The sequence below is a fragment of the Pogoniulus pusillus genome, chromosome 37, assembly GCF_015220805.1.
Source record: "Pogoniulus pusillus isolate bPogPus1 chromosome 37, bPogPus1.pri, whole genome shotgun sequence".
NCBI lineage: Eukaryota > Metazoa > Chordata > Aves > Piciformes > Lybiidae > Pogoniulus > Pogoniulus pusillus.
This window is the reverse complement of record NC_087300.1, coordinates 4,010,197-4,031,889: the sequence shown is the minus strand read 5'-3', so window position 1 is coordinate 4,031,889 and position 21,693 is coordinate 4,010,197. Positions and strand designations below refer to the sequence as shown.

Genomic DNA, 21,693 nt, shown 5'->3' with positions numbered 1-21,693 from the left:
TGGAAGCTGGGGTGGGAGGGTGAGAGGATGGGAGGGTGAGAGGATGGGAGGGTGAGCTCCCCACTCTGTCACAGCCTCTTGATGCTTTATACCAGGATGCTTCAGCTCCACAACTGAGGGAGAGTACTCCAAGGACCACAAGAATGGTCCAAGGGCTGGAGTACCTCTCCTACAACTCCTGAGAGAGTTGAAGTTCTTCAGCTTTGGAGAAGAGAAGGCTCCAGGGAAGCTTTCTGGTGGTCTTTCAATGCTTCAAGGGACAGACCAGAAAGCTGGGGACAGACTTTTGAGCCCCTGCTGGGGGCTGTGACAAGAGAAGTGGTGATGGTTTAAATTAAAAGAGGGAGATTTAGACTAAGAGAAGGAAGATATTTTTGATGGTGAGGTTGGTGAGACTCTGTTCCAGGATGCTCAGAGAGGTTGGAGATGCCCTATTCCTGTAATCATTCCAGGTCAGGTTGAGCAACCTGCTCTAGCAGTAGATATCCCTGCTGACTGGAGGGGGCTTGGACTGAGTGACCTTTAAAGGTCCTTTCCAACCCAAACCATCCTGTAATTCTATGACCACAAAGTGTTTAGATATCTCAGGATCCTGGAAACTGTACCTTGTGCATCAGGCCATGCCAGCACATGTCAGAGTTTTACATAGGCTGCTTAGCATCCTTGTGCTCTTCAGAGCTTTTGTCCTTGCAATAACCCCCAAGGAGGACAATTTCCCATTACTGGTAGAAACTATTCCCCAAGTTCCTCCAGGCAGGCTTGTTCTACTCTCCTTCTTGATGTCCTGATGTCAGGAGTGCCTGGAGAAGAGGAGGCTCAGGGGGGACCTCATTGCTGTCTACAACTACCTGAAAGGTGGTTGTAGCCAGGTGGGGGTTGGTCTCTTCTGCCAGGAACCCAGCAGCAGAACAAGGGGACACAGTCTCAAGTTATGTCAGAGGAGGTCTAGGCTGGGTGTTAGGAGGAAGCTGTTAGCAGAGAGAGAGAATGGCATTGGAATGGGCTGCCCAGGGAGGTGGTGGAGTCACCATCCCTGGAGGTGTTCAAGCAAAGCCTGGCTGGGGCACTTAGTGCTATGGTCTGGTTGATTGTGCAGGGCTGGGTGCTAGGTTGGACTGGCTGAGCTTGGAGCTCTCTTCCAACCTGCTTGATTCTGTGATTCTATGACTCACTCCATGAAGAGGAGCAGTAGGTGTATCCTGGTTGCACGCCTGCTTCCTAAAGAGGGAAATTCAATCCATCAAGCAAATTCAATAACAACCTCCCCATTTAATTGTACCCTAGGGCCCCACAAGGAAAAGGGAGCTGCTGATTTTGTGTGTGTGTGTGTGTTTGTTTGTTACCCTCTAAAAAATACCTGCAAAGTTAGACTGGCTGGGTGTGTGTGAGCACACGTGGAAAGAAGGGGGGGGAAATGTGTTTCAGGCTCCAGGTTTTCTGTGGATCCACTGGTGTGGAGCGTGGCTATTGTTAGGTAAAAGCAAACATCCTGTTTTGATTTATGCACGCAGCACTCAATTTAACAAGTGTAGCTACAGGCAATTGGAGAACAGTCAAAATGGTGAATTTGCTGCTTATGCTCATTTATACAGTTTCCTGAAGACAGTTTGCTGTTGCTTTTTGGCATGGGTAGTAGTTTTTAAACCACACAAAGGTTATGCCCAGTTCTCTTTCATTTCCAGAGCGGCTCTCTTGGTTTAGGTGCAGTTGAGTCTTTGCCACGTGCTGTAGATGCAGTTTTATTTCCTGGGGCTGAAGGTGGGGGTGAGTTTAATGCTCTGGTGGCCTCTTTCATCAGCGTGGGGCTGGGGCTTTGTGAACATATAGATGGGGCTCGGGCAGGGGCAGAGCCTAATCAATAAACCAAGTGCCAGCTGGAGTGACTCTGCTTGGCAGGATGGCGCCTGCAGTTAGACCATGTCCAGGCGATCAGAGCATTTGTTTTGTTCCTCTTATTATCAATTATCTACGTTACAGCCACACTTGGAAGCTTCTGGGCTCTGCAGAGCCACTTCCAACAAGACATTTTTTGCCCTGAGAGATTTAAGTAGATTGAGAGGGGAGCAAGGGGCGGGGGGCGTGGGGAAGAATAGCAAAGAACAGCATTTGCTCATCAGCAGCTGTCAGAATCCATGTCTGGCCAAGCAACGGAACACAGACACCATCTAAGCTCTGTACCTGAGCTCATGGAGGAGCTCTGAAACCAACAGCTGATAGGAAAATCCACAGGGACATCTGTGGCACAGGGGCTTTCCCTTGCTGCCTGGCAGGGACACATCAGTCAGGGAAAAAAATCGTGTCAGGGCTCAGCAGGTGAGTCAAGCTTGACCCTTTAGACTGTGGGGCATTCTTCTCAGGATGCTGTTTGGAGCGGCAGGAGGGACCCCAGGCTGGGCACACACCCCCTCATTACTGGCTTTGGACCAGGCTGTCACCACAAACCGCAGCAGGAACCCCACACCATGGCTTGGGGGCTCAGCTCCAGATGCAGCTGGCACTGCTGGCTGCTCCTGACACAGAAAGATGGGCAGCAAATCAATCACTCCATCGCTCCTGGAAGGATTTCACTGTCTCTTCACAGTTCAGTTCCTTTTGACTACACAGATCAGAGGCTGCAGGAGAGCCAGCTCTTTATTTCCCAAAGAATCTGTGCCCAAGGAACAGGCAGCCTTAGAAGGAGGCTTTGCAGCACTTTTCTTTCCTCTTGGACCTCTGTGCAAGCAGCCAGAGCTGAGGCAGCCAGGCCAGTCCTGTCGTGTTCCATGGGCGATTTTCACCACTTCATGCCTCGGAGTTGTGCTTTTTAACAGCAAACACTTTGTGGTTTGGCTGGGAACGGCACCAGATTGGCAGGATTTGTCTCAAAGGGTATTTGCTGACAGGAAACCCCAGTTCGTCCCCAAACTGCCACCCCCGGAGTGTCTGAGGAGCCTGAGCTCCGGATAGGGCTGGGTGCTAGGTTGGACTCGGTGATCTTAGCCTGGAGGAGGCTCAGGGGTGACCTTATTGCTGCCTACAACTACCTGAGGGGTGGTTGTGGCCAGGGGGAGGTTGCTCTCTTCTCTCAGGTGGCCAGCACCAGAACGAGAGGACACAGCCTCAGGCTGTGCCAGGGGAGATTTAGGCTGGAGGTGAGGAGAAAGTTCTTCCCTGAGAGAGTCATTGGACACTGGAATGGGCTGCCCGGGGAGGTGGTGGAGTCGCCGTCCCTGGAGCTGTTCAAGGCAGGACTGGACGTGGCACTTGGTGCCATGGTCTGGCCTTGAGCTCTGTGGTAAAGGGTTGGACTTGATGATCTGTGAGGTCTCTTCCAACCTTGATGATACTGTGATACTGTGATCTTGGAGGTCTCTTCCAAGCTGGTTAACTGTATGATTAACCTAGGGAATTAGATATCTGTCTGGACACACACCTGATCCACATCCAAACCTCTAACCTGTACCCTGGCACCCTCTCCCAGCCTCCTCCCATACTCCAAACCCTGGAGCTGCAAGAAGAGCAGCGACAATAAAGACACCTCCCACGAATGACCTTTACTAGACAGACACAGAAACGGACACGGAGAAAACGCAGAGAACAGGAGGAAAAACCCCAGAACGCCACCCACAAAGCACATTTCCACCCTGCCCCAGATTTCTCTTCGCACTGCACCTGACACTCGCCAGCTAGGGGCGAAGAAAAGCTCCGTCCGCACAGACGCGGCTGAGCGCACCCAGGAGCAGCTGCGCGGCTCCGCTCCGGACCGACCCAACCCTGCAACCCAGGCCGGCGGGACGCTGACAAACCAACCCACACCTCCCGCCACCCGCCTTCCCCTGCCAGCTGCCGCCCCCCGGCTCCTTAGCGGCTGTCAGTAGTCAATGGGGAGGGTGTAAGAGGAGCGGATCGGCTGCCGCTCGGCTCCGGTAACAGCCCCGGGTGGCTCCGGCGGCCCCGAGCGCTCGCCCCGCCCCGCCCCTACGTAATGCCCCCAGCGGGGGGGGGGGGGGGAGGGGGAAGGAAGACGTCATCGCCGCGCGCCGCGCGTGCGCCTGGCTGGGTCGCTTCGCTGTGTCACGGCGCGGCCCGAGCCTCGCAGCGCCATGGAGTACCTGATCGGCATCCGCGGCCCCGACTACGTCCTGGTGTCTGCCGACACCGTGGCGGCCTCCAGCATTGTCCAGATGAAGCATGGTGAGAGGCGAGGCCTGAGTTGTTCCCCTAGGGCTGAGCTGGGCGGGGGGGACGGACGGTAGCTCTGTTGTTCCCGTGGCGGGCCTAGTGCCGTAGCCGTGGGGTGCGGTGAGGAGCCAGCGACACCAAGGATGGGCTCCTTGGGTGTGGTTTGAGTGTTCTTAGCCTCTGGCTGAGGCCGTTAGGCCGGAGGGGGAGGGTAAATGCTGCTGTGTCAGTTCGGGGGTTCTTCTTTGAAGTATCTCTGTGAGGAGGAAAGGTTGAGAGACCTGAGGCGATGTTGGCCAAAAAGCCTCTAGAAATTTGGGGCAGTACTTAGAATGTTGACATTTACTGCCGGTGGCTTTACTTTGTAACCGGCTTGCGAGGGCTGAGCAGTGTGTCGGTGCCTTCCCTGAGCTCAAGCCTGCCACTTCTGTGCTTTACTAACTCTTGAGCTCGTAGTGGAGGATTGTGACACTCGCTACCTGTCTTGCAGCAGAGATTATTCAGCAGCGAGTAGTCAACTGAATTCTCCCCACCCCATGGGATGAGGAGGAGGGCAGGAACCATCTTCCCGAGGGAATCACTTTGGACCCTCCCACTCTGTTTCTCTGGGTTGTGTTTAACAACTTTGGTGCCACCAGTTGTGGGAAGGTCATAATTTGGTTACTCAGGTGAGAGGCCTTGAGCACAGCCCTACAAAGAGAGGCTGAGGGAGCTGGGATTGGTTAGCCTGGAGAAGAGGAGGCTCAGGGGTGACCTTATTGCTGTCTACAACTACCTGAGGGGAGGTTGTGGCCAGGAGGAGGTTGCTCTCTTCTCTCAGGTGGCCAGCACCAGAACGAGAGGACAAAACCTCAAGTTACGCCAGGGGAGATTTAGGCTGGAGGTGAGGAGAAAGTTCTTCCCTGAGAGAGTCATTGGACACTGGAATGGGCTGCCCGGGGAGGTGGTGGAGTCGCCGTCCCTGGAGCTGTTCAAGCAGGACTGGACGTGGCACTTGGTGCCATGGTCTAGCCTTGAGCTCTGTGGTAAAGGGTTGGACTTGATCTATGAGGTCTCTTCCAACCTTGGTGATGCTGTGATACTGTGAAAAGTCATGATGTATTGTGATATCAGCAAAGTAATTCCTTCTTTCTCTTGGTCATGACTCTAAATGTTGTTTTTCTTTGCCTAGACCATGACAAAATGTTTAAGATGAGTGAAAAGATCTTACTGCTATGTGTTGGGGAGGCTGGAGACACTGTACAGTTTGCAGAGTACATCCAGAAGAACGTTCAGCTCTACAAAATGAGGAATGGTGAGTGAAGGAGAACAGTTAGTGCCCTGGCTGTGGGAGAAAAGTGGACTTTAGAGTTGAATGGTGGGGAAACATGCTGCTCTCAGGGCTGCTCTGGCTTTAAGGATTTCAGCAGCAGTGGCAGCAAAGGCAGGAGCGATGAAAGGGAGGTTGGATTATATCATATAAACCAAAAGCCAGAGCCCAGCTAACACATTAGTAATAGAAATGACACAATAACAGGTTTAATGGTAAACCATTTCTCTTAATACATCTATTGCATGCCAACTGTTACCAGCTTGCCTGAAAAAATTGGGCTGCCTGCTCACAGTACTTGACTTCTTTTGGAAGCTGTTATAATGGTCTGTAGGGAATGGACTTTGAGAGCCCTTTTTGTGCTTGCAACATTCAGAATAGATTGGAAAAGGACAAAATTGTAGCCAGGTGGGGGGTGGCCTCTTCTCCCAGGCAACCAGCAATAGAACAAGGGGACACAGTCTGAAGTTGTGCTGGGTAAAGTATAGGCTGGATGTTAGGAGGAAGTTGTTGGCAGAGAGAGTGATAGGCATTGGAATGGGCTGCCCAGGGAGGTGGTGGAGGCACCGTCCCTGGAGGTGTTCAAGAACAGACTGGATGAGGCACTTAGTGCCATGGCCTGGATGATTGGCTAGGGCTGGGTGCTAGGTTGGACTGGATGATCTTCGAGGTCTCTTCCAACCAGCTTGATTCTATGAAATGGCAGAATGGTTTGCCCTGTTTCAGACTAGGAATGAGAAGCCAGGAAGGGAAATGTAGCTATGGACTTGTGCTGTTACCCAATACATTTCTTCTCTAGGTTATGAGTTGTCTCCTACTGCAGCTGCAAACTTCACGCGGCGGAACCTTGCCGACTATCTCCGGAGTCGAGTGAGTAATGGGTGAAGGATTTTGGCAAAGCCTTACAGGAAAAAACATCCATTTTTAAATACTGGAGTCTGAAAGGGATGGCAGCTTCCTGTCTTGAGTGATTAATTCCCTTTGAAAGGATTTTTTTGCCTCGAAATGCAGCTCCATCTGCTTACTTTAAACCGATCGCTTATCGATAACTGATACAGCTCTGGCCTTAAAATTGCAGCCTTGGGCCCTGTAAACATTTTGTCATAAACATTGCAGACAGCAAAGTGAGTTAAGCCTCTGACATTGAGATGAAGTTGTCAGTTTGCATGCAAATGCACTGAATCCGTTTAATCTTCTTGGAAAATGATTTAATGGAGCAGAGCTGTTTGATATGCTTAGCAAAACAAGTCCCTTTTGTAAACAGGGGCGTGAGGCTCTCAGCCCCATCCAAGCTGGAGTTGAGTTTTTTGAGTTTTAAACTGCAGTTACTGATTTTTTTTTTTTCAGAGCATGGAAAGATGTGGTGATGGGGCCAATGGATCTGGAGAGATCCAAGATTAGGAAGCATTTCATTGGTATTCTTCTCAATGTGCTGTGAAAAGAGTAAGGAATAGAGTGTGAACTTGCAGCTACATCTGAAGGGCACCTACAGGGAGGCTGGGGAAGGACTGTTTAGAAGGGCTTGTGGTGATAGGATGAGGGGCAATGATTTGAAACTGGAGCAGGAGAGATTTTAGGATAGAGAGGGAGAAGTTCTTCACAATGGGAGTGGTGAAATACTGGAACAGGTTTCCCAGAGATGTGGTTGAGGCCCCATCCCTGGAGATATTCAAGGTCAGACTTGATGTGGCCTTGGGCAGCCTGCTGTAGTTAGAGGTGTCCCTGCTGACTGCAGGGGAGGTGGACAGGATGACCATTGAGGATTCTTTCCAACCTGATGCAATCTGTGAATCTGTGTTGAAAATGAAGCTGAACTCCATTAGGGTAGGACATGGCATAAATGATGTTGTCCTGTCTGAACTGCATAGGCATGAAATGGTGCTTCACTGGGGCAAGTACTGACATCAGAGCTGTGGTGTTGTGTGAGGCTCTTCAAGAACTCATCTACAGGGATGACTTGAGATTGTTGTCATTCCTGACATGAGTGACAGCTGAAGGCAGCAAGTTTTCAAGCTACTGAAGCTAGTCAGTGGAAGGTCCTACCTCAGTTTCATACACAAAACACTGCCCTTCTGGTTTAAATTCTTTACAGTGAGGGTGGTGAGACACTGGAACAGGTTGCCCAGGGAGGTTGTTGATGCCCCCATCCCTGCAAGTGTTCAAGGCCAGGTTGGATGAGGCCAGTCCCTGCCTGCAGGGTGTCCCTGCCCATAATTGGATTATCTTTTAAGGTCTCTTCCAACCTAAACCATTCTATGAAACTTAGTTCAGCCAACTCAGTGGGTGAAGATTGGTTGGTAGATGATGGTTGGCAGTGATGCTGCTTTTAGCTTTTGTTCAGGTGGAATTTGGAAGGTCTGGTTTTGTGTTTTGTGGAGCTCTCTGCAGTTCTTTTGAGGTCTATGTGAAAGAAATGCTGCTTCATGCTTGGCCCAGATGGCTCTTGGCTGCCTGGAGCAGGTGGCTTGTCTCAAGGGCATGTGACCCACACAGATGGTGTAGGTGAGGCTAACACTGCCCTGCTCACTTAAAGCAGGTTGGAAAGGACCCCAAGGGTCATCTGGTCCAATCTTTCTAGGTGATAGTGCAGTTGCAGTGAGCTGGCTCAGCACTCTGGCAAGCTGAATCTTCAAACTGTCCAATGTAGGGGACTCCACTGCTTGGGAGATGATTCCAACCTCAGACTGTTCTCAAGAGAATCATTTTCTCCTGGATTCCAATGGGAATCTCCCCAGCAGTAACTTGTCCCCACCACCCATTGTCTTTTCCATGTGATTTGAAGTGCCTCCAACAGGAGCAATTTCACAGGCTTCATGGTAAGCTCACCCAGCAGGATGCATCACTGATGTGGCACTGTTGTCTTCCTCCGTTGCACTGTGTCCCTTGAGGCCCGATTCTCCCTGTGCCTCCCCTCCTTCCTGAGCCTACGTGTGCCTGTCTTCCAGCTCACCTGCTCCAGATGGGCAGCACAGTGGGGAGGACACTGGCAGAGGCAGATGTGTTTATTTACCGGAGACAAAATGCTGTGCTGTTGCAGATGGCAATGCCCTGGGGCATCTGGCGCACTCTGACACGGCTGTCACACTGCAGCGAGCTCTCTACTGTGGGGAGAGCTCTGCACTTAATGATTTGTTTGTGGGGTTTAGAATTTGATGACACAGACCTTGCCATCAGGATTATTTCCTCCCTTCCCCCCTGAAGTTTGTTGCGTTTCCATCACAATCTGTGGGGTACCAGAAGGATTAGCACCGGCGCTCTGTAGCATTTCAATTGCGCTTAGGATTCCTGCAGGCTACTAATTTAATTAGGTGGATGAAAATGGAAAGGTAAAAAAGCATGCCATTGCCTCCTGTTAGGAGCAGGAAAGTAGTGCAGAAGAAGGAAGTTTGAGGAAAAGGAGAGTTTGTTGCTGTATTGCCACTCTGTGAAGTGTTTTTCTTGAGAGGCAGGGAGGGAGGTGGGGAATGGAAGCAGTGCAGAATCGCAGTGCTAGGGACTGGAAGGGGCCCCAAAAGATCATCCAGTGCAGCTCCTCTGACAAAGCAGGATCACCCAGGGCAGGTCACACAGGAATGCATCCAGGTGGGTTTTGAATGTCTCCACTGAAGGAGACTCCACAGCCTCTCTGGGCAGCCTGCTCCAGGGCTTCAGCATCCTTGTAGTGAAAGTTTTCCCTTCTGTTCCTGTGGAGCCTTCTCTGCTCCAGCCTGCCCCCAGTGCCGCTTGTCCTGTCATTGGACATCCCTGGGCAGAGCCTGGCTCCATCCTGCCGACACTGTCCTGCATATCTTTACCAGCAGCAATGAGGGCAGCCCTCAGGTTCCTCTGCTCCAAGCAGCACCAGCTCCCTGTCCTCACAGGGAGATGTTCCTCTGTCTGCAGCAGCTTTGTGGCTCTATGCTGAACAATTCCAAGCAGTTCACTGAGGTCCTTCTTGAACTGCATGGCCCCGAACTGGACACAATATTCCAGATGTGGCCTCACCAGGGCAGAGTAGGGGTAAAGGAGAACCTTTCTTGACCTACTAACCACAGCCCTTCTAACACACAGTACTGCATGGAGCTTGCTTTGCACAGGTAACCACCACTTTTACCTTGCTCAGTTTCATGTAGGATCCTCATGACTTGTGCCATCCATGTTCTGATACCTTGGGGATGGCACTTGTGAGGCTGTCCCTTGAGGCTGTTTTTTCTGGTGGAACATATGAAGCCTACCAGCACTGGGGTGGTAACTTCAGGCCATCACCTTGCAGTGCTCTTTGACTATTCAGAAAAAAGCAATTTGTGGTTTTCCATCACATTTCTTTTTCAAACATGGGGTTTGTGCTCCAGGGTAGGCTCTGAGAAGAACCTTTGATTTGCTCAGTAAGGTCCTTTCCAACCCTAACCATTCTATTATTCTCTGATGTTACAGTTTCCTTTTGTGTGAGGCAACTGAAGCAAACCCAGAGCCTGCTTTGGAGCCAGCTGGCACTCTCTGTTTCCTCCTTCACTGGTACCTACTCCAGCATCTCACTGACCTGCTGGGTTTAGGACACTTAACACACTGCTGAGTTTGTGTGGTGCTGGGGGATAGGAGCAACCATCCCTTGCCCTTCCAGATTGGGTGAAGTTCAGTTTCTTATTGTGATGCTCTGGTTAATTATAGGTGGCAGGGCCTGGCCTGAGTCCAGAGGAGGATTATTAGTTCCTCTCTCCTTGTCCATGCTTGGCAGGATGCTTCCCTGATGCTCACCTTTCCTCCCTTGCTGTGACTTTGGCTTCCACCAGCTGTCATGCCGCTGCTTGTCACCACCCCACCTCTGACCCTGGAGCTTTCATCTTCCTCTCACAGCTGTAAATCCTGAAGAATTTCACACATCTCTTAATTGATGTGGTTATTTTAAATCAAACAGCATCCAAGTGCAAAGCTACTTGGGATGAGAAATTGAGGCTCTGACAGGGAGATAAGTTTTGGGGGTGGAAAATAAAGCTCGTCTGTCCTGGAGTGTCAGACTTTTGGTAGCCATTTCATCACATCAGTCTTCTGAAGGGCTCAGAACTGTTGGCATGGATTTGGTAACAAAAGCCAAGGCTGTCTTTGGAATGGAGGAAAGGGTTGGGATGTGCAAGGAGTGCCCATCCCAGCACAGAGATGTTTGTCCTGTTCAGAGGTGATGTCTGCAAGTGGCATTTACAGTTATGGAAGCAGTAACTGGGTGTGTTTGTTCATGTTTGATGCTAAGCACAGTGAAGGGCATCCAGCTACCAGAGTGGGTCCAGAAGAGGCCACAAAGATGATTAGAGGGCTGGTACACCTCTGCTGTAGGGACAGGCTGAGAGAGTTGGGGCTGTTCAGCATAGAGAAGGCTTCAGGGAGACCTTAGACCTGAAGGAAACCTACAGGAAGGCTGGGGGGAGGCTGTTCAGAAGGGCCTGTGGGGATAGGATGTGGGACAGTGGTTTGAAACTGGATCAGGACAGATATAGGATGGACATCAGGAGGAAGCTGGTGAGACACTGGAGCAAGTTGCCCAGGGAGGTTGTGGGATGCTCCCTCCCTACAGGTGTTCAAGGCCAGATTGGATAAAACCTTGAGCAACTTGGGCTAGTGGAAGGTGTCCCTGCCTATGGCTGAGGGGTCAGAACTAGATGATCTTAAATGTCCCTTCCAACCCAAACCATTCCATGGATTTGTGAATCATCATCAGGAGGCCTTGCAACTGAAGAACAGTTCAGCTTTGTTCAAGTCTGTAGAACACCATTTATTTATGGTTGAGTATCTCCCATATGCCAGTGTTGGTAATTCAAGTCACACAACAATTTGAGTGATCTTGTGTCATGGCTCTTAAGTATCAACTTGTGTGATGTTTCAGAACAAATAAATGATGAAATCCAGAGTAATTAAAGGAATGCAGCTGCATGGTGAGTTGTTTCCAGAGATTCCTGATTGCTTTGAAGATTAAATCACACCATTTACAGTGATATGTTTGATACAGAACTAGAGCCTGCTTTCTTCTTCCTTACTGTGTGGTGAAAGTAGAAATACAATATCTTGTGATGATTTTTTTTTTTTGGGTACAAAATTCACTCTTCTTAGTATCAAAAGGAACTCTTTTTCATGATAAAGTTAATGTTTTGGCCTTAGGGTGAAGCTGTGTCTGCTTGTTCTAGTCCATTGTTAGCTGCTGCTTTCTTATTTTGTGGCTCTAGACTTGCCAGCATTTTAAGAGCTTTCTTGTTAGTGTGATTAATAAGAAATAAGATGTAAATCTGCATCTTCTGGACATACAGAGAATATGGTTTTGAGAAAATATCTAATTCCAGTGTTTTCTTCTGAGCCTGCATAGGATCATAGAATCAACCATGTTGGAAGAGACCTCCAAGCTCAGCCAGTCCAACCTATCACCCAGCCCTGTCCAGTCAACCAGACTATGGCACTAAGTGCCCCAGCCAGGCTTGGCTTCAACACCTCCAGCCACAGCCACTCCACCGCCTCCCTGGGCAGCCCATTCCAATGCCAATCACTCTCTCTGCCAACAACTTCCTCCTAACATCCAGCCTAGACCTCTCCTGACACAACTTGAGACTGTGTCCTCTTGTTCTGTTGCTGGGTGTCTGGCAGAAGAGCCCAACCCCACCTGTCTACAACCTCCCTTCAGGCAGCTGCAGACAGCAATGAGCTCTGTCCTGAGCTTCCTCTGCTGCAGGCTGCACACCCCCAGCTCCCTCACCCTCTCCTCACAGGGCTGTGCTCCAGGCCTCTCGCCAGCTTGTAATACAGAATCAGCTTGTAAAATAGAATCATATGCATGTAAAAATAGAGTCATAGAACAGATCAGATTGGAAGGGACCTCAGAGGTAATTTAGTCCAATTTCCCTGCCATAGGCAGGGACACTTTTCACTTAGACTTGGATGTTCAAGGCCTCATCCAACCTGGCCACGGAGGAAGCATCCACAGCCTCCATGGGCAGCCTATTCCAGAGTCTCACCACCCTTGTACTGAGGAAATCTTCCTAAGATCCTGTCTGACCCTTCTCTCCCTCAGCTGGAAGAGGGCAGATTTAGACTGGAGCTTAGGAAGAAATTCTTTACAGTGAGTGTGGAGAGACACTGGAACAGGTTGCCCAGAAAGGTTTTGGATGTCCCCTCCCTGGAGGTGTTCAAGGCCAGATTGGATAAAGCCTTGAGCAGCATGGGATAGCAGAAGATGTCTCTGCCCATGGCAGGGGAGCTGGAACTGGATGATCTTGAAGGTCCCTTCCAACCCAAACCATTCTGAGAATCTTCTTCACTCAGTTGACTGAATCAACCTTAGTGGTACAGATTAAACTTGGTGCAGGCAGTAAAAGCCTTAGCTGCCTGTTTAACAAGGCAGTGTAACACTGACTGTGCTGTGTGCAAGCTTCCAAATGTGCTAAAATCGGCTGTGGTTAGGAGTGTGACTGAGAACAGAGCAGACTGAATTAACAGAGGGCTTCTTATGGGCTGCAAAATGTTCACATTGTGCTCACATGCTGACAGGAAAAACCAACAAGTTTTATGCTCAGATGAAAGACCCTGGTGTGAAAACATAATTAATTTTTTTTCTTAGCTTTCAATGTGCTGTGAAAGCTTTGAAGGATGCCCAAACCTTCAGGAGGATCAGAGTCTGATGGCTTTATTTGCTTACACGTTCTGTGGTACCCAAGGAGCTGATGGATCTTAGCTTGAGCCCTGTGGTCTCCTGCAGACAGCACTGCTGTAGCTGTAGTAGCATTTTATGGCCAGGAGCTGTGAACCCAGCTCAGCTGCTGTTCTGTAGCTGCATGGGGTTGTTGAAAGTGTTTGCAGGTTTCAGTGCTTCTGCTCTCCCTCTTGAGGCTTTATTGCAGTCAGGGCTTCCTTTGGTTCTTAGATAGATTCCAGCCTGGCTTTGGGTGCAGGCCAGATGTGCTCTGTACTGCTGGCTGCCCTGCCACACAAATCACAGCCAGTCTGGGAGGGTTGTGTCTTAGTGTAACATGTTTTCCTCAGAGGAAAAGGTTCTCATTCAGAGCTTGTTTAAAGCATTGGAGGTGCTGCCACGTTGGCCTAGGGTAGGAGCTGGCTTCAGCAGGGCTTTGCACCCTGGATCTGAATAGTGACCCTGCAGACTTCCACTACATCCAAGTTCTGCTGGGGTGAGTGGTTCCATTGGTGGAGGTGGTACTCAATCACACTTGAAGTTGTGGATGCCCCCTCCCTGGAGGTGTTCAAAGCCAGGTTGGATGAGGCCTTGAGCAAACTGGGCTAGTGGGAGGTGTCCCTGCCAATGACAGGAGGGTTTGAAATTGGATGATCCTTGAGGTCCCTTCTGACCTAAATCATTCTGTGATTTGGATGTGGCTGCTGTAAATAAACCAACCCATTTCTCTTTGCAGACTCCTTACCATGTCAACCTCCTCCTGGCTGGCTATGATGACCATGAAGGCCCTGCCCTGTACTACATGGATTACCTGGCAGCTCTGGCTAAGGTGCCCTTTGCAGCACATGGCTATGGTGCTTTCCTTACCCTCAGCGTCCTCGACCGCTACTACAAACCAGGTAAGTTGAGTCTGTGGAGTAAGAAAAATTTCCTGTTGCCAATTAATAAATTAAAGGCCATGAAAATGATCAGAGGGCTGCAGCACCCTCCCCTACAGGGACAGGCTGAGAGAGTTGGGGCTGTTCAGCCTAGAGAAGAGAAGGCTCCAAGCAGACCCTTAAAGCAGCCTTCCAGTGCCTGAAGCCATCTACAGGAGAGCTTTGGATGGACTTTTAACATGGTCTTGTAGTGACAGGAGAAGGGACAGTGGCTTTGGGCTGGAAGAGGGGAGCTTGAGACTGGAAATGATGAAGAAACTCTTGCCAGTGAGGGTGGTGAGACACTGGAACAGGTTGCCGAGGGGCTGTGGATACTTCCTCTCTGGAGGTGTTCAAGGCCAGATTGGATGAGGCCTTGAGCACCCTGGGCTGGTGAGAGGTGTCTCTGCCTATGGCAGGGGGCTTGGAACTGCATGATCTTCAAGGTCCCTTCCAATCCAAACCTAAGAATCTCTGAATCTGTGAACTCAGACTGACATCTGCTGAGTCAGATGGTCCAGCATGAATGCTGTGATGCTGCAGACTGGAATTTGAGTTTTTATTGGAATCACTGTAGCTATAAAGATTGCCTGCTGGGTTTGCTGACATGGTAATGTGAAACTCGTCAACTCCATGGAAGTGTTTTCCTGTTTGAAGCAAAACAGACTGGAAGTGAAGGAAGTTTCAATTTATTCTACAACATGCCCAGCCTGTCCTGGCCCATTAGCTGCCAGTAGTCTGGTCTTAATAAATAGCATTTTGATAGCTTTATCTTCTTGCTGCTCTGCTGGCCATGACACATGCACTTTCCCAGCGTATCAATCTTCAGAGGGTGACCCCAAATCCTATTGCTTCATATCTTGTGTGGTGGATAAGACATGCAAGTGGGGAAGATATTCCTTCAGTATTCTGAAGCAGTGCTGATGGGGATGGGCTGCTTTGCTTTGCAGCTGCCTCTTTTTATGCATGTGGGAGCAGTTGATCATAATTCTTGTACTTGTCTGTGCCTGTCTAAAGTTTTAAATTCAGACTCGTAATCCAGTTCTTGTGCTGCCAAGGAATAAACACATCCCCAGCCCTGCTTTGTAGATGAGGATATGTAGAAAGCTTAAAATACACAGAATTCCAGTGGGGTGGGGTTGGAAGGGACTTCCAGGGATCTAGATCAACCCCACTCCTGAAGCAGCGTCACCCAGGATCACAATGTCCAGGTGGGTTTGGAATCTCTGCAGAGGAGGAGACTCCACAGCCTCTCTGGGCAGCCTGCTCCAGGGCTCCAACAGCCTCATGGGGAAGAATTTTTTTCTTAATGCCTCATCTAACTTGAGCTGCTCCCAGTTTGAAGCTGTTACTCCTTCATCCTGTCATTACATGGCTTTGTAAAAAGTCCCTCTCTTTACACCATGCCTCGTGAAAACAGAGAACCAGTCAGCTGCACCCCATTGCCATGGCTGTCAGCCCTGTGGCGCACCGGGCTGCATCCTGATGTGAGAAGAGCAGGGCCATCACACACGTGCCTTCCCCATTATTAAAGCTAATACCCAGCAGGGAAGGCAGCACTAAAACCCATCTCCACCTCCTGTCACTGACTCGCAGCCGGCTGCGGACAGATGGAGCTGATTTAAAGCTGCAATAAACTGGAGGAGAGGGAGAGAGGACTGGAGTTGTCCAAAGCCCAGACCCTGGCCATGGGAGGCAGAATTCCGTCATGCTTCCCCTTCGCTGGAACAAATCGATTCTCAATGGCTTGTTGCAGTGTGAGTGCTTCAGTGCAGGGCGTCCCCAGGACATCTGGAAAGTGTTTGCTGGGAGCTGGGAAGGAGGTTTTGGTGCTCAGCTGAAAAGTTGTTTAAATTTAATAAAAGTTTCTGCTGAGAGAGATGGCCTCTAATGGAAGCAATCTGTGGATGTTTTCTCTTTCAGGTATCACACGTGAGGAAGCTGTGGAGCTCCTCAAAAAATGTCTAGAGGAGGTGAGTTGGCAAAGTTGAGGCCCTTAAGATCTTGAGAAAGGAAGAGCTGTTTGCATTCATTTGCTGATGTTTTCCTCTTCCTCTTGTCGCCTCTTTTTGCTTCTTTTGCCAGAAGGGGTAATAAGTGCACATTGAGCAGATGTGGACCAGCTACTGAGGAAAAGGATTTGTGGGCACTTGCATTGTCTTAGCATGGTTCATGTCCTCCAGAACATAAACTTGAAGCTTAATTGCGTTGCTTTACTGCTATGCTTAGTATAATATTGATACAGACAGTCTTGGACATCCTTCATTCATGTGTACCCTGAACATGGTGCATCCTCCTCCTATATTGATGCATCCTGAGCATCCTCCTGTTACTTGGGTCACGCTTCTCTAGTCTGTGCTTCTAAGTTTGCTTCCAGCCTGTGAAGTGGTAGCTGAAGTATGTGATCAGCTTTAGTGTAAACAAAACCTCTCAGACTCCAAGGCTTTTATCACAGGAAAATATTCTTTATCCTTAAGAGGCTAAATTGACTGTAACTGGGAAGAAACACCAGGAAGTACTCTAAAGAGGTTCTGTTTGAAGTATCTGTTTGATATCTTGTAGCCCACTCCATTCATACTGCTTGAAGCATCTCCCTCATTAACAGGCTCAGGTATTAGATTTGTCTAACACAAATGGCCTTACACCAGGGAAGAAACTGACTAATCAGTGAGACATCCACTTTAGTTGCTGATATCTCAGGTCACTAGTACCGGGCTGGAAATGTTGATGTACAGCAGCATATCCCTTGAATCATGCTCCTGTTTCAGCTGTGAATGAATCTAATCTCTTTTGTCTGTCTTTGTCTTGTGTTGAACAGCTTCAGAAACGCTTCATCCTCAATCTGGCTTCTTTCAATGCCCGGTTCATTGACAAAGATGGCATCCATGAAGTGGAAAATATACTCCTTGCAAAAACAACATCCTAACCCCTGAGGTCTTTTCTTCAACACTCTTCTCCTTTATTCAGTTTTGTTTGGTCGTGGTGTGTTTTTTCTATTCATTGGAAGCACACAAGTCCTGTGCTGTGCTGGGAGCTCAAATAAAGATTGATGTTTATACAGCCAGTTTTATCTTTTTATTCCACTCATCCTTCCTGAGCCTTTTCACTTAATCGTTCCACAGTGAAGGTGGAACTTTGATTCATGTGGGGGCATTCAGTTTAGCTTGCTTTTCTCTCTTGAGATATTAACTTCCCTCCAAGTTTTCTTGTGTGGGGAAAACTGGGGCTGTGTTTTCTAGATGAATGTGCTCTCCTCCACTCAAAGCTCAACAAACACCAGGCAAGTGTTTTGTGCTAAACATTTAGCATCTACTTTAATTCTTCCAAAGCTCTTTGCTTCCTGAAACAGTAAGAGTCAGGTTTTCAAAGCTGCAGTTTGCTTTGGTTAGGCTTTGTTTCAATCTAATCCAAGTAAGAGGTGAAAAAAAAAGATTCTTCTAGTAGAATAGATTTTAAAATGCTGATGCCACTTAGTTCTCCTGGCCATGGGGCTGTTGGAAGAAGGGATTCTGCTGGCACAGGGGCTTCATAAGTGTTTAAGGTCATCTTGTGAGATCTCCACCTCAAATACTGCCTCCAGTTGTGATCTCCTCATCATAAGAAAGACACAGAGCTGTTGGAATGAGTCCAGAGGTGGCCTCAAAGGTGATCCTAGGGATGGAGCACCTCTGTTATGAGAATAGGCTGAGGGAGCTGGGGGTGTTCAGCCTGGAGAAGAGATTTTTTGGGAGGAACTTAGAGCTGCCTTCCAATAGCTGAAGGGATCCTACAGGAAGGCTGCAGAGGGGTTTTATGTAAAGATGTTGAGACAGAACTAGGGGGAATGATTTAGGTTGGATCTTAGAAGCTCTTTAGTGTGAGTGTGGTGGGACTCTGGAATAGGCTTTGGAAGCCTCGTCCCTGAGGGTGTTGAAGGCCAAATTGGATGAGGGAGGCCTTGAGCAGCTAAGTCTAGGCGAGAGGTAGCCCTGCCCATAGCCCCTTGGCCATGGCAGGGAGGTTGGAGCAAGTAATGTCCCGGGTCACTTCTAACCTAAGCCACTCTGATTCTCCCAGCTGTGTGGTTTCTTGATTATTGTGCCTGCATTGAGAAGTGCAAGAAGGCAATTCAAGGAGAAGTAAAACTGCAGCACTTCTCAGTATCTGAATTACTCTCAATTAGTAGAGCTTTGTTCATGAGAAGAAGCCCTGAGCTCTGCCCAGAAGTGATTCTTCATCGAGACTGCTTCCCTACTTGAACTGACCTTGAATGAGTTAAGTGTTCACAGTGCTCTGTTGGGGGATTATTTTGTGTTTGAGCTCAGAAAAGGCATCTTGGGAAGAGAAGAGTGAATGTGTGCAGGCTGTTACTTGTGTGGCAGGACAGAAGAGCCAAGGTCTCAGCTGGGGAAGGTGAGTGACAGCCCTGTCTTTATTAGTCAAAACTTGGTTTGGTCTTACTGGTATAATAGAATCAGGCAGGTTGGAAGAGAGCTCCAAGCTCATCCGGTCCAACCTAGCACCCAGCCCTGTCCGATCAATGTGACCATGGCACTAAGTGCCTCATCCAGTCTGTTTTTTAACACCTCCAGGGACAGTGACTCCACCACCTCCCTGGGCAGCCCATTCCAATGCCAATCACTCTCTCTGCCAACAACTTCCTAACAACATCCAGCCTAGACCTCTCCCAGCACAACTTGAGGCTGTGTCCCCTTGTTCTGTTGCTGGTTGCCTGGCAGCAGAGTCCAACCCCACCTGGCTACAGCCTCCCTTCAGGTAGTTGTAGACAGCAATGAGCTCTGTCCTGAGCCTCCTCTTCTGCAGGCTGCACACCCCCAGCTCCCTCAGCCTCTCCTCACAGGACTAAAAGGCTTTGCTCCAGGCCTCTCACCAGCTTTGTCACCCTTCTCTGGACACCTTCAAGTATCTCAACATATCTCTTGAATTGAGCAGCCCAGTATGTTTGAGAGTGTTGAAGCTGTCTCAAGGACCAAGTATTTCCATCCTAGGCAGTGAGAGCTAGATTAGAAACTGAACTTTGCTTTGTCGCAGAAGAAATTTGCAGCTCCAGTGCCTTAACTCACGGATTCTTACAAAGTTTAGGTCGGAAGGGACCTTAAATATCCAATTCCAACCCTTCTGCCATGGGCAGGGACACCTCCCACTAGCCCAGGTTGCTCAAGGCCTCATCCAACCTAGCCTTGAACACCTCCCAGGTGACCTTATTTTGGCTTTTCAGTATCTGAAGAGGGCCTACAAAAAAGCTGGGGAGGGACTTTTCAGTATATCAGGGAGTGACAGGACTGGGGGGAATGGAATGAAGCTGGAAATGGGTAGGTTCAAGCTGGATGTGAGGAGGAAGTTCTTCACCATGAGAGTGGTGAGAGCCTGGAATAGGTTGCCCACTGAGGCTCCATGCCTGGAGGTGTTTAAGGCCAGGCTGGATGAGGCTGTGGGCAGCCTGCTCTAGGGTAGGGTCTCCCTGCCCATGGCAGGGGGTTTGGAACTAGATGATCCTTGTGATCCCTTCCAACCCTGACTGATTCTATGATTCTGGGACCTCCAGGAAGGAGGCATCCACAACCTCCCTGGGCAACCTGTTCCACTCTCTCACCATCTACCTCTTTAATTCAGCCCTTACATTTAATTCTTACCCCCAGTCCCAGCAGGCTTTGTAGCTTAATTCTTTCCAGCACGAGTTTAATTATCAGCTGCCTTGGTCGCAGTCGTGGCTGCAGTGGCTTTTATTTACAGCCAGTGGCCCAGGACTCCATTTGGGCTAAAATTTACTTTGTCTTTTTAAAACCCTTTTCCAACTGTGTTATTATTTGCAGCAAGAGAAGCCCTCAGCCTGATGATGACTTTTTTTTTTTCCCTCTTGGTAGGTCACATTTAACATGAGCGGAGCCTTCAGTGCTCCACTTCTCACCCCTTCGTCTTGCATTAATGTAGTTTGTTTAGCTTAATATGCAGCCTCTCTAATTTATTTTTTCCCCACTGATGTTGACTCTTTTTGCAGGTTTCTTGTCTCTTTTAAGAGTCATCACTGCAGAGTGGCTGAGCTGCTGTGCTGGTTTTGTCACTGCATATCAACACGCCAGAGTCTCTCCACTGGAGGTATTCGTTAGCTCAGACACCAGGGCTGGGGTGTGGTGCTGCTATTAGATGATGTGAGGCTGGCAGAGAGGCTGCTTGGAGTTTTTATTGGCACCTATTTGCATGCAGGTGATTAATAAACATAAAACAATTATCCCCTTTGCAAACACCCTTGCTGGAGTCAGGTTGGAGAGGAACATATGTTTTGCCTGAGGGCAGGGCCCAGGATCTGAATCCTCTGTTGAGTGAAAGATTCAAGGGGGTTGCATCAGAAGCTGACAGAGCAGCAACCTTCTAGGAATGAATAAATGCAGACCTTTATTTGTTTCAAACCAGCAGAACAAAAGAATTGGCCCACAGGGAGGCTGGACTGTTAGGCTCTGAAGTAGATCCTTCTGAGGGCTTTCCAGGAGCTTAGAGTGTTTAAGGGAAGGGGTGGGAGTGACTGTGGATAACATTTGGGTTGTTTGGAAGCTCTGCAGTGCTGATCTAGAAGTTCATAGAATCAGTCAGGGTTGGAAGGGACTGCAAGGATCAGCCAGTTCCAACCCCCCTGACATGGGCAGGGACACCTCACATTAGATAAGGCTGGCCACAGTCTCATCCAGCCTGGCCTTAAACACCTCCAGGCATGAGGCTTCCACCACCTCCCTGAGCAATCCATTCCAGGCTCTCACCACCCTCATGCTGAACAACTCCTTCCTAACATCCAGTCTGTATCTCCCCATTTCCAGCTTTGTTCCATTTCCCCCAGAGGCTCAGGAGCCCTCAGCTTCCATTTTTGACTAATAGATGAAATCTGTCTGAAAATTCTGGTTTGCATTAGTGAAGGAGCTGAAAGTTTCTTACCTGCTTCAAGTTTAGCCCTGAAGCTTTTGGAGACTATGTTTTGCCTAGAATCCAGGAATCCCTTTTGGAAGGAATTGACCTTTCCACTTGCAAAAGCATCTGTAGCTATCATGACAGGCTGCTCTTTCATAAGCAACCTCTGTCAGAACTGAGCAGATTGCTACTTTCTACCAAGTTTTTTGTCTTTCTTCACATAAATGCCTGTTGTAACCCAAGGTAACATATTCTGAGGGCATTGTAGCCCCAGTGAGCTGCTCTGCTCTGCTCTGCTTTGCTTTGCCTGGTAATTCTGACCATATGTTTGACTCCCAAAGCCTCAGGGCCTAAAGAGTTAACAAGGCACTTTTTCTCTTCAGGTTTCCTGTTTAAAGATGGTCTCTTCCTGAGCTCTGTGTGTGTAACAGATCGTTGCACCAGCTCATCTCTCTTCAAGAGCTTGGAGGTTGCTCTGAGATCAGTTTACAAGGGAATGGAGCCTCTGTGCCTTAGGCCACTTTGTGTTGGGAGTAATTTGCTGAGAGAAGTATGTGAGTGTAGGTGCAGTGCTCCTAGGTCTTGTTCTTGGTGTTAGTTGCACCTTTTCATGGAAAGGACACAAAAAAATCTGCTTTTGGTGGTAGGACCTTCATGCATGCAAGAAATGTTGCCACAGAGGACATCAGTGCTCAGCTGGCTGGGATAATCACAGAATCCCAGTGTGGTGGGGCCTGAGAGGGACCTCTGGAGATCAGTCCCAC

The 21,693-nt window shown here is 49.1% G+C and overlaps 1 protein-coding gene across 1 annotated transcript; it reads left to right on the top strand.

Moving 5' to 3' along the window:
- The first annotated feature begins 3,996 nt into the window (after positions 1–3,996).
- Positions 3,997–17,096, top strand: PSMB2 (proteasome 20S subunit beta 2). Its single transcript, XM_064172624.1, has 6 exons — positions 3,997–4,173; positions 5,333–5,455; positions 6,270–6,340; positions 13,852–14,014; positions 15,956–16,005; positions 16,851–17,096. Exons 1-6 carry the CDS (start codon positions 4,083–4,085, stop codon positions 16,956–16,958), a joined length of 606 nt encoding a protein of 201 aa, XP_064028694.1. The 5' UTR covers positions 3,997–4,082; the 3' UTR covers positions 16,959–17,096.
- Positions 17,097–21,693: the final 4,597 nt, after the last annotated feature.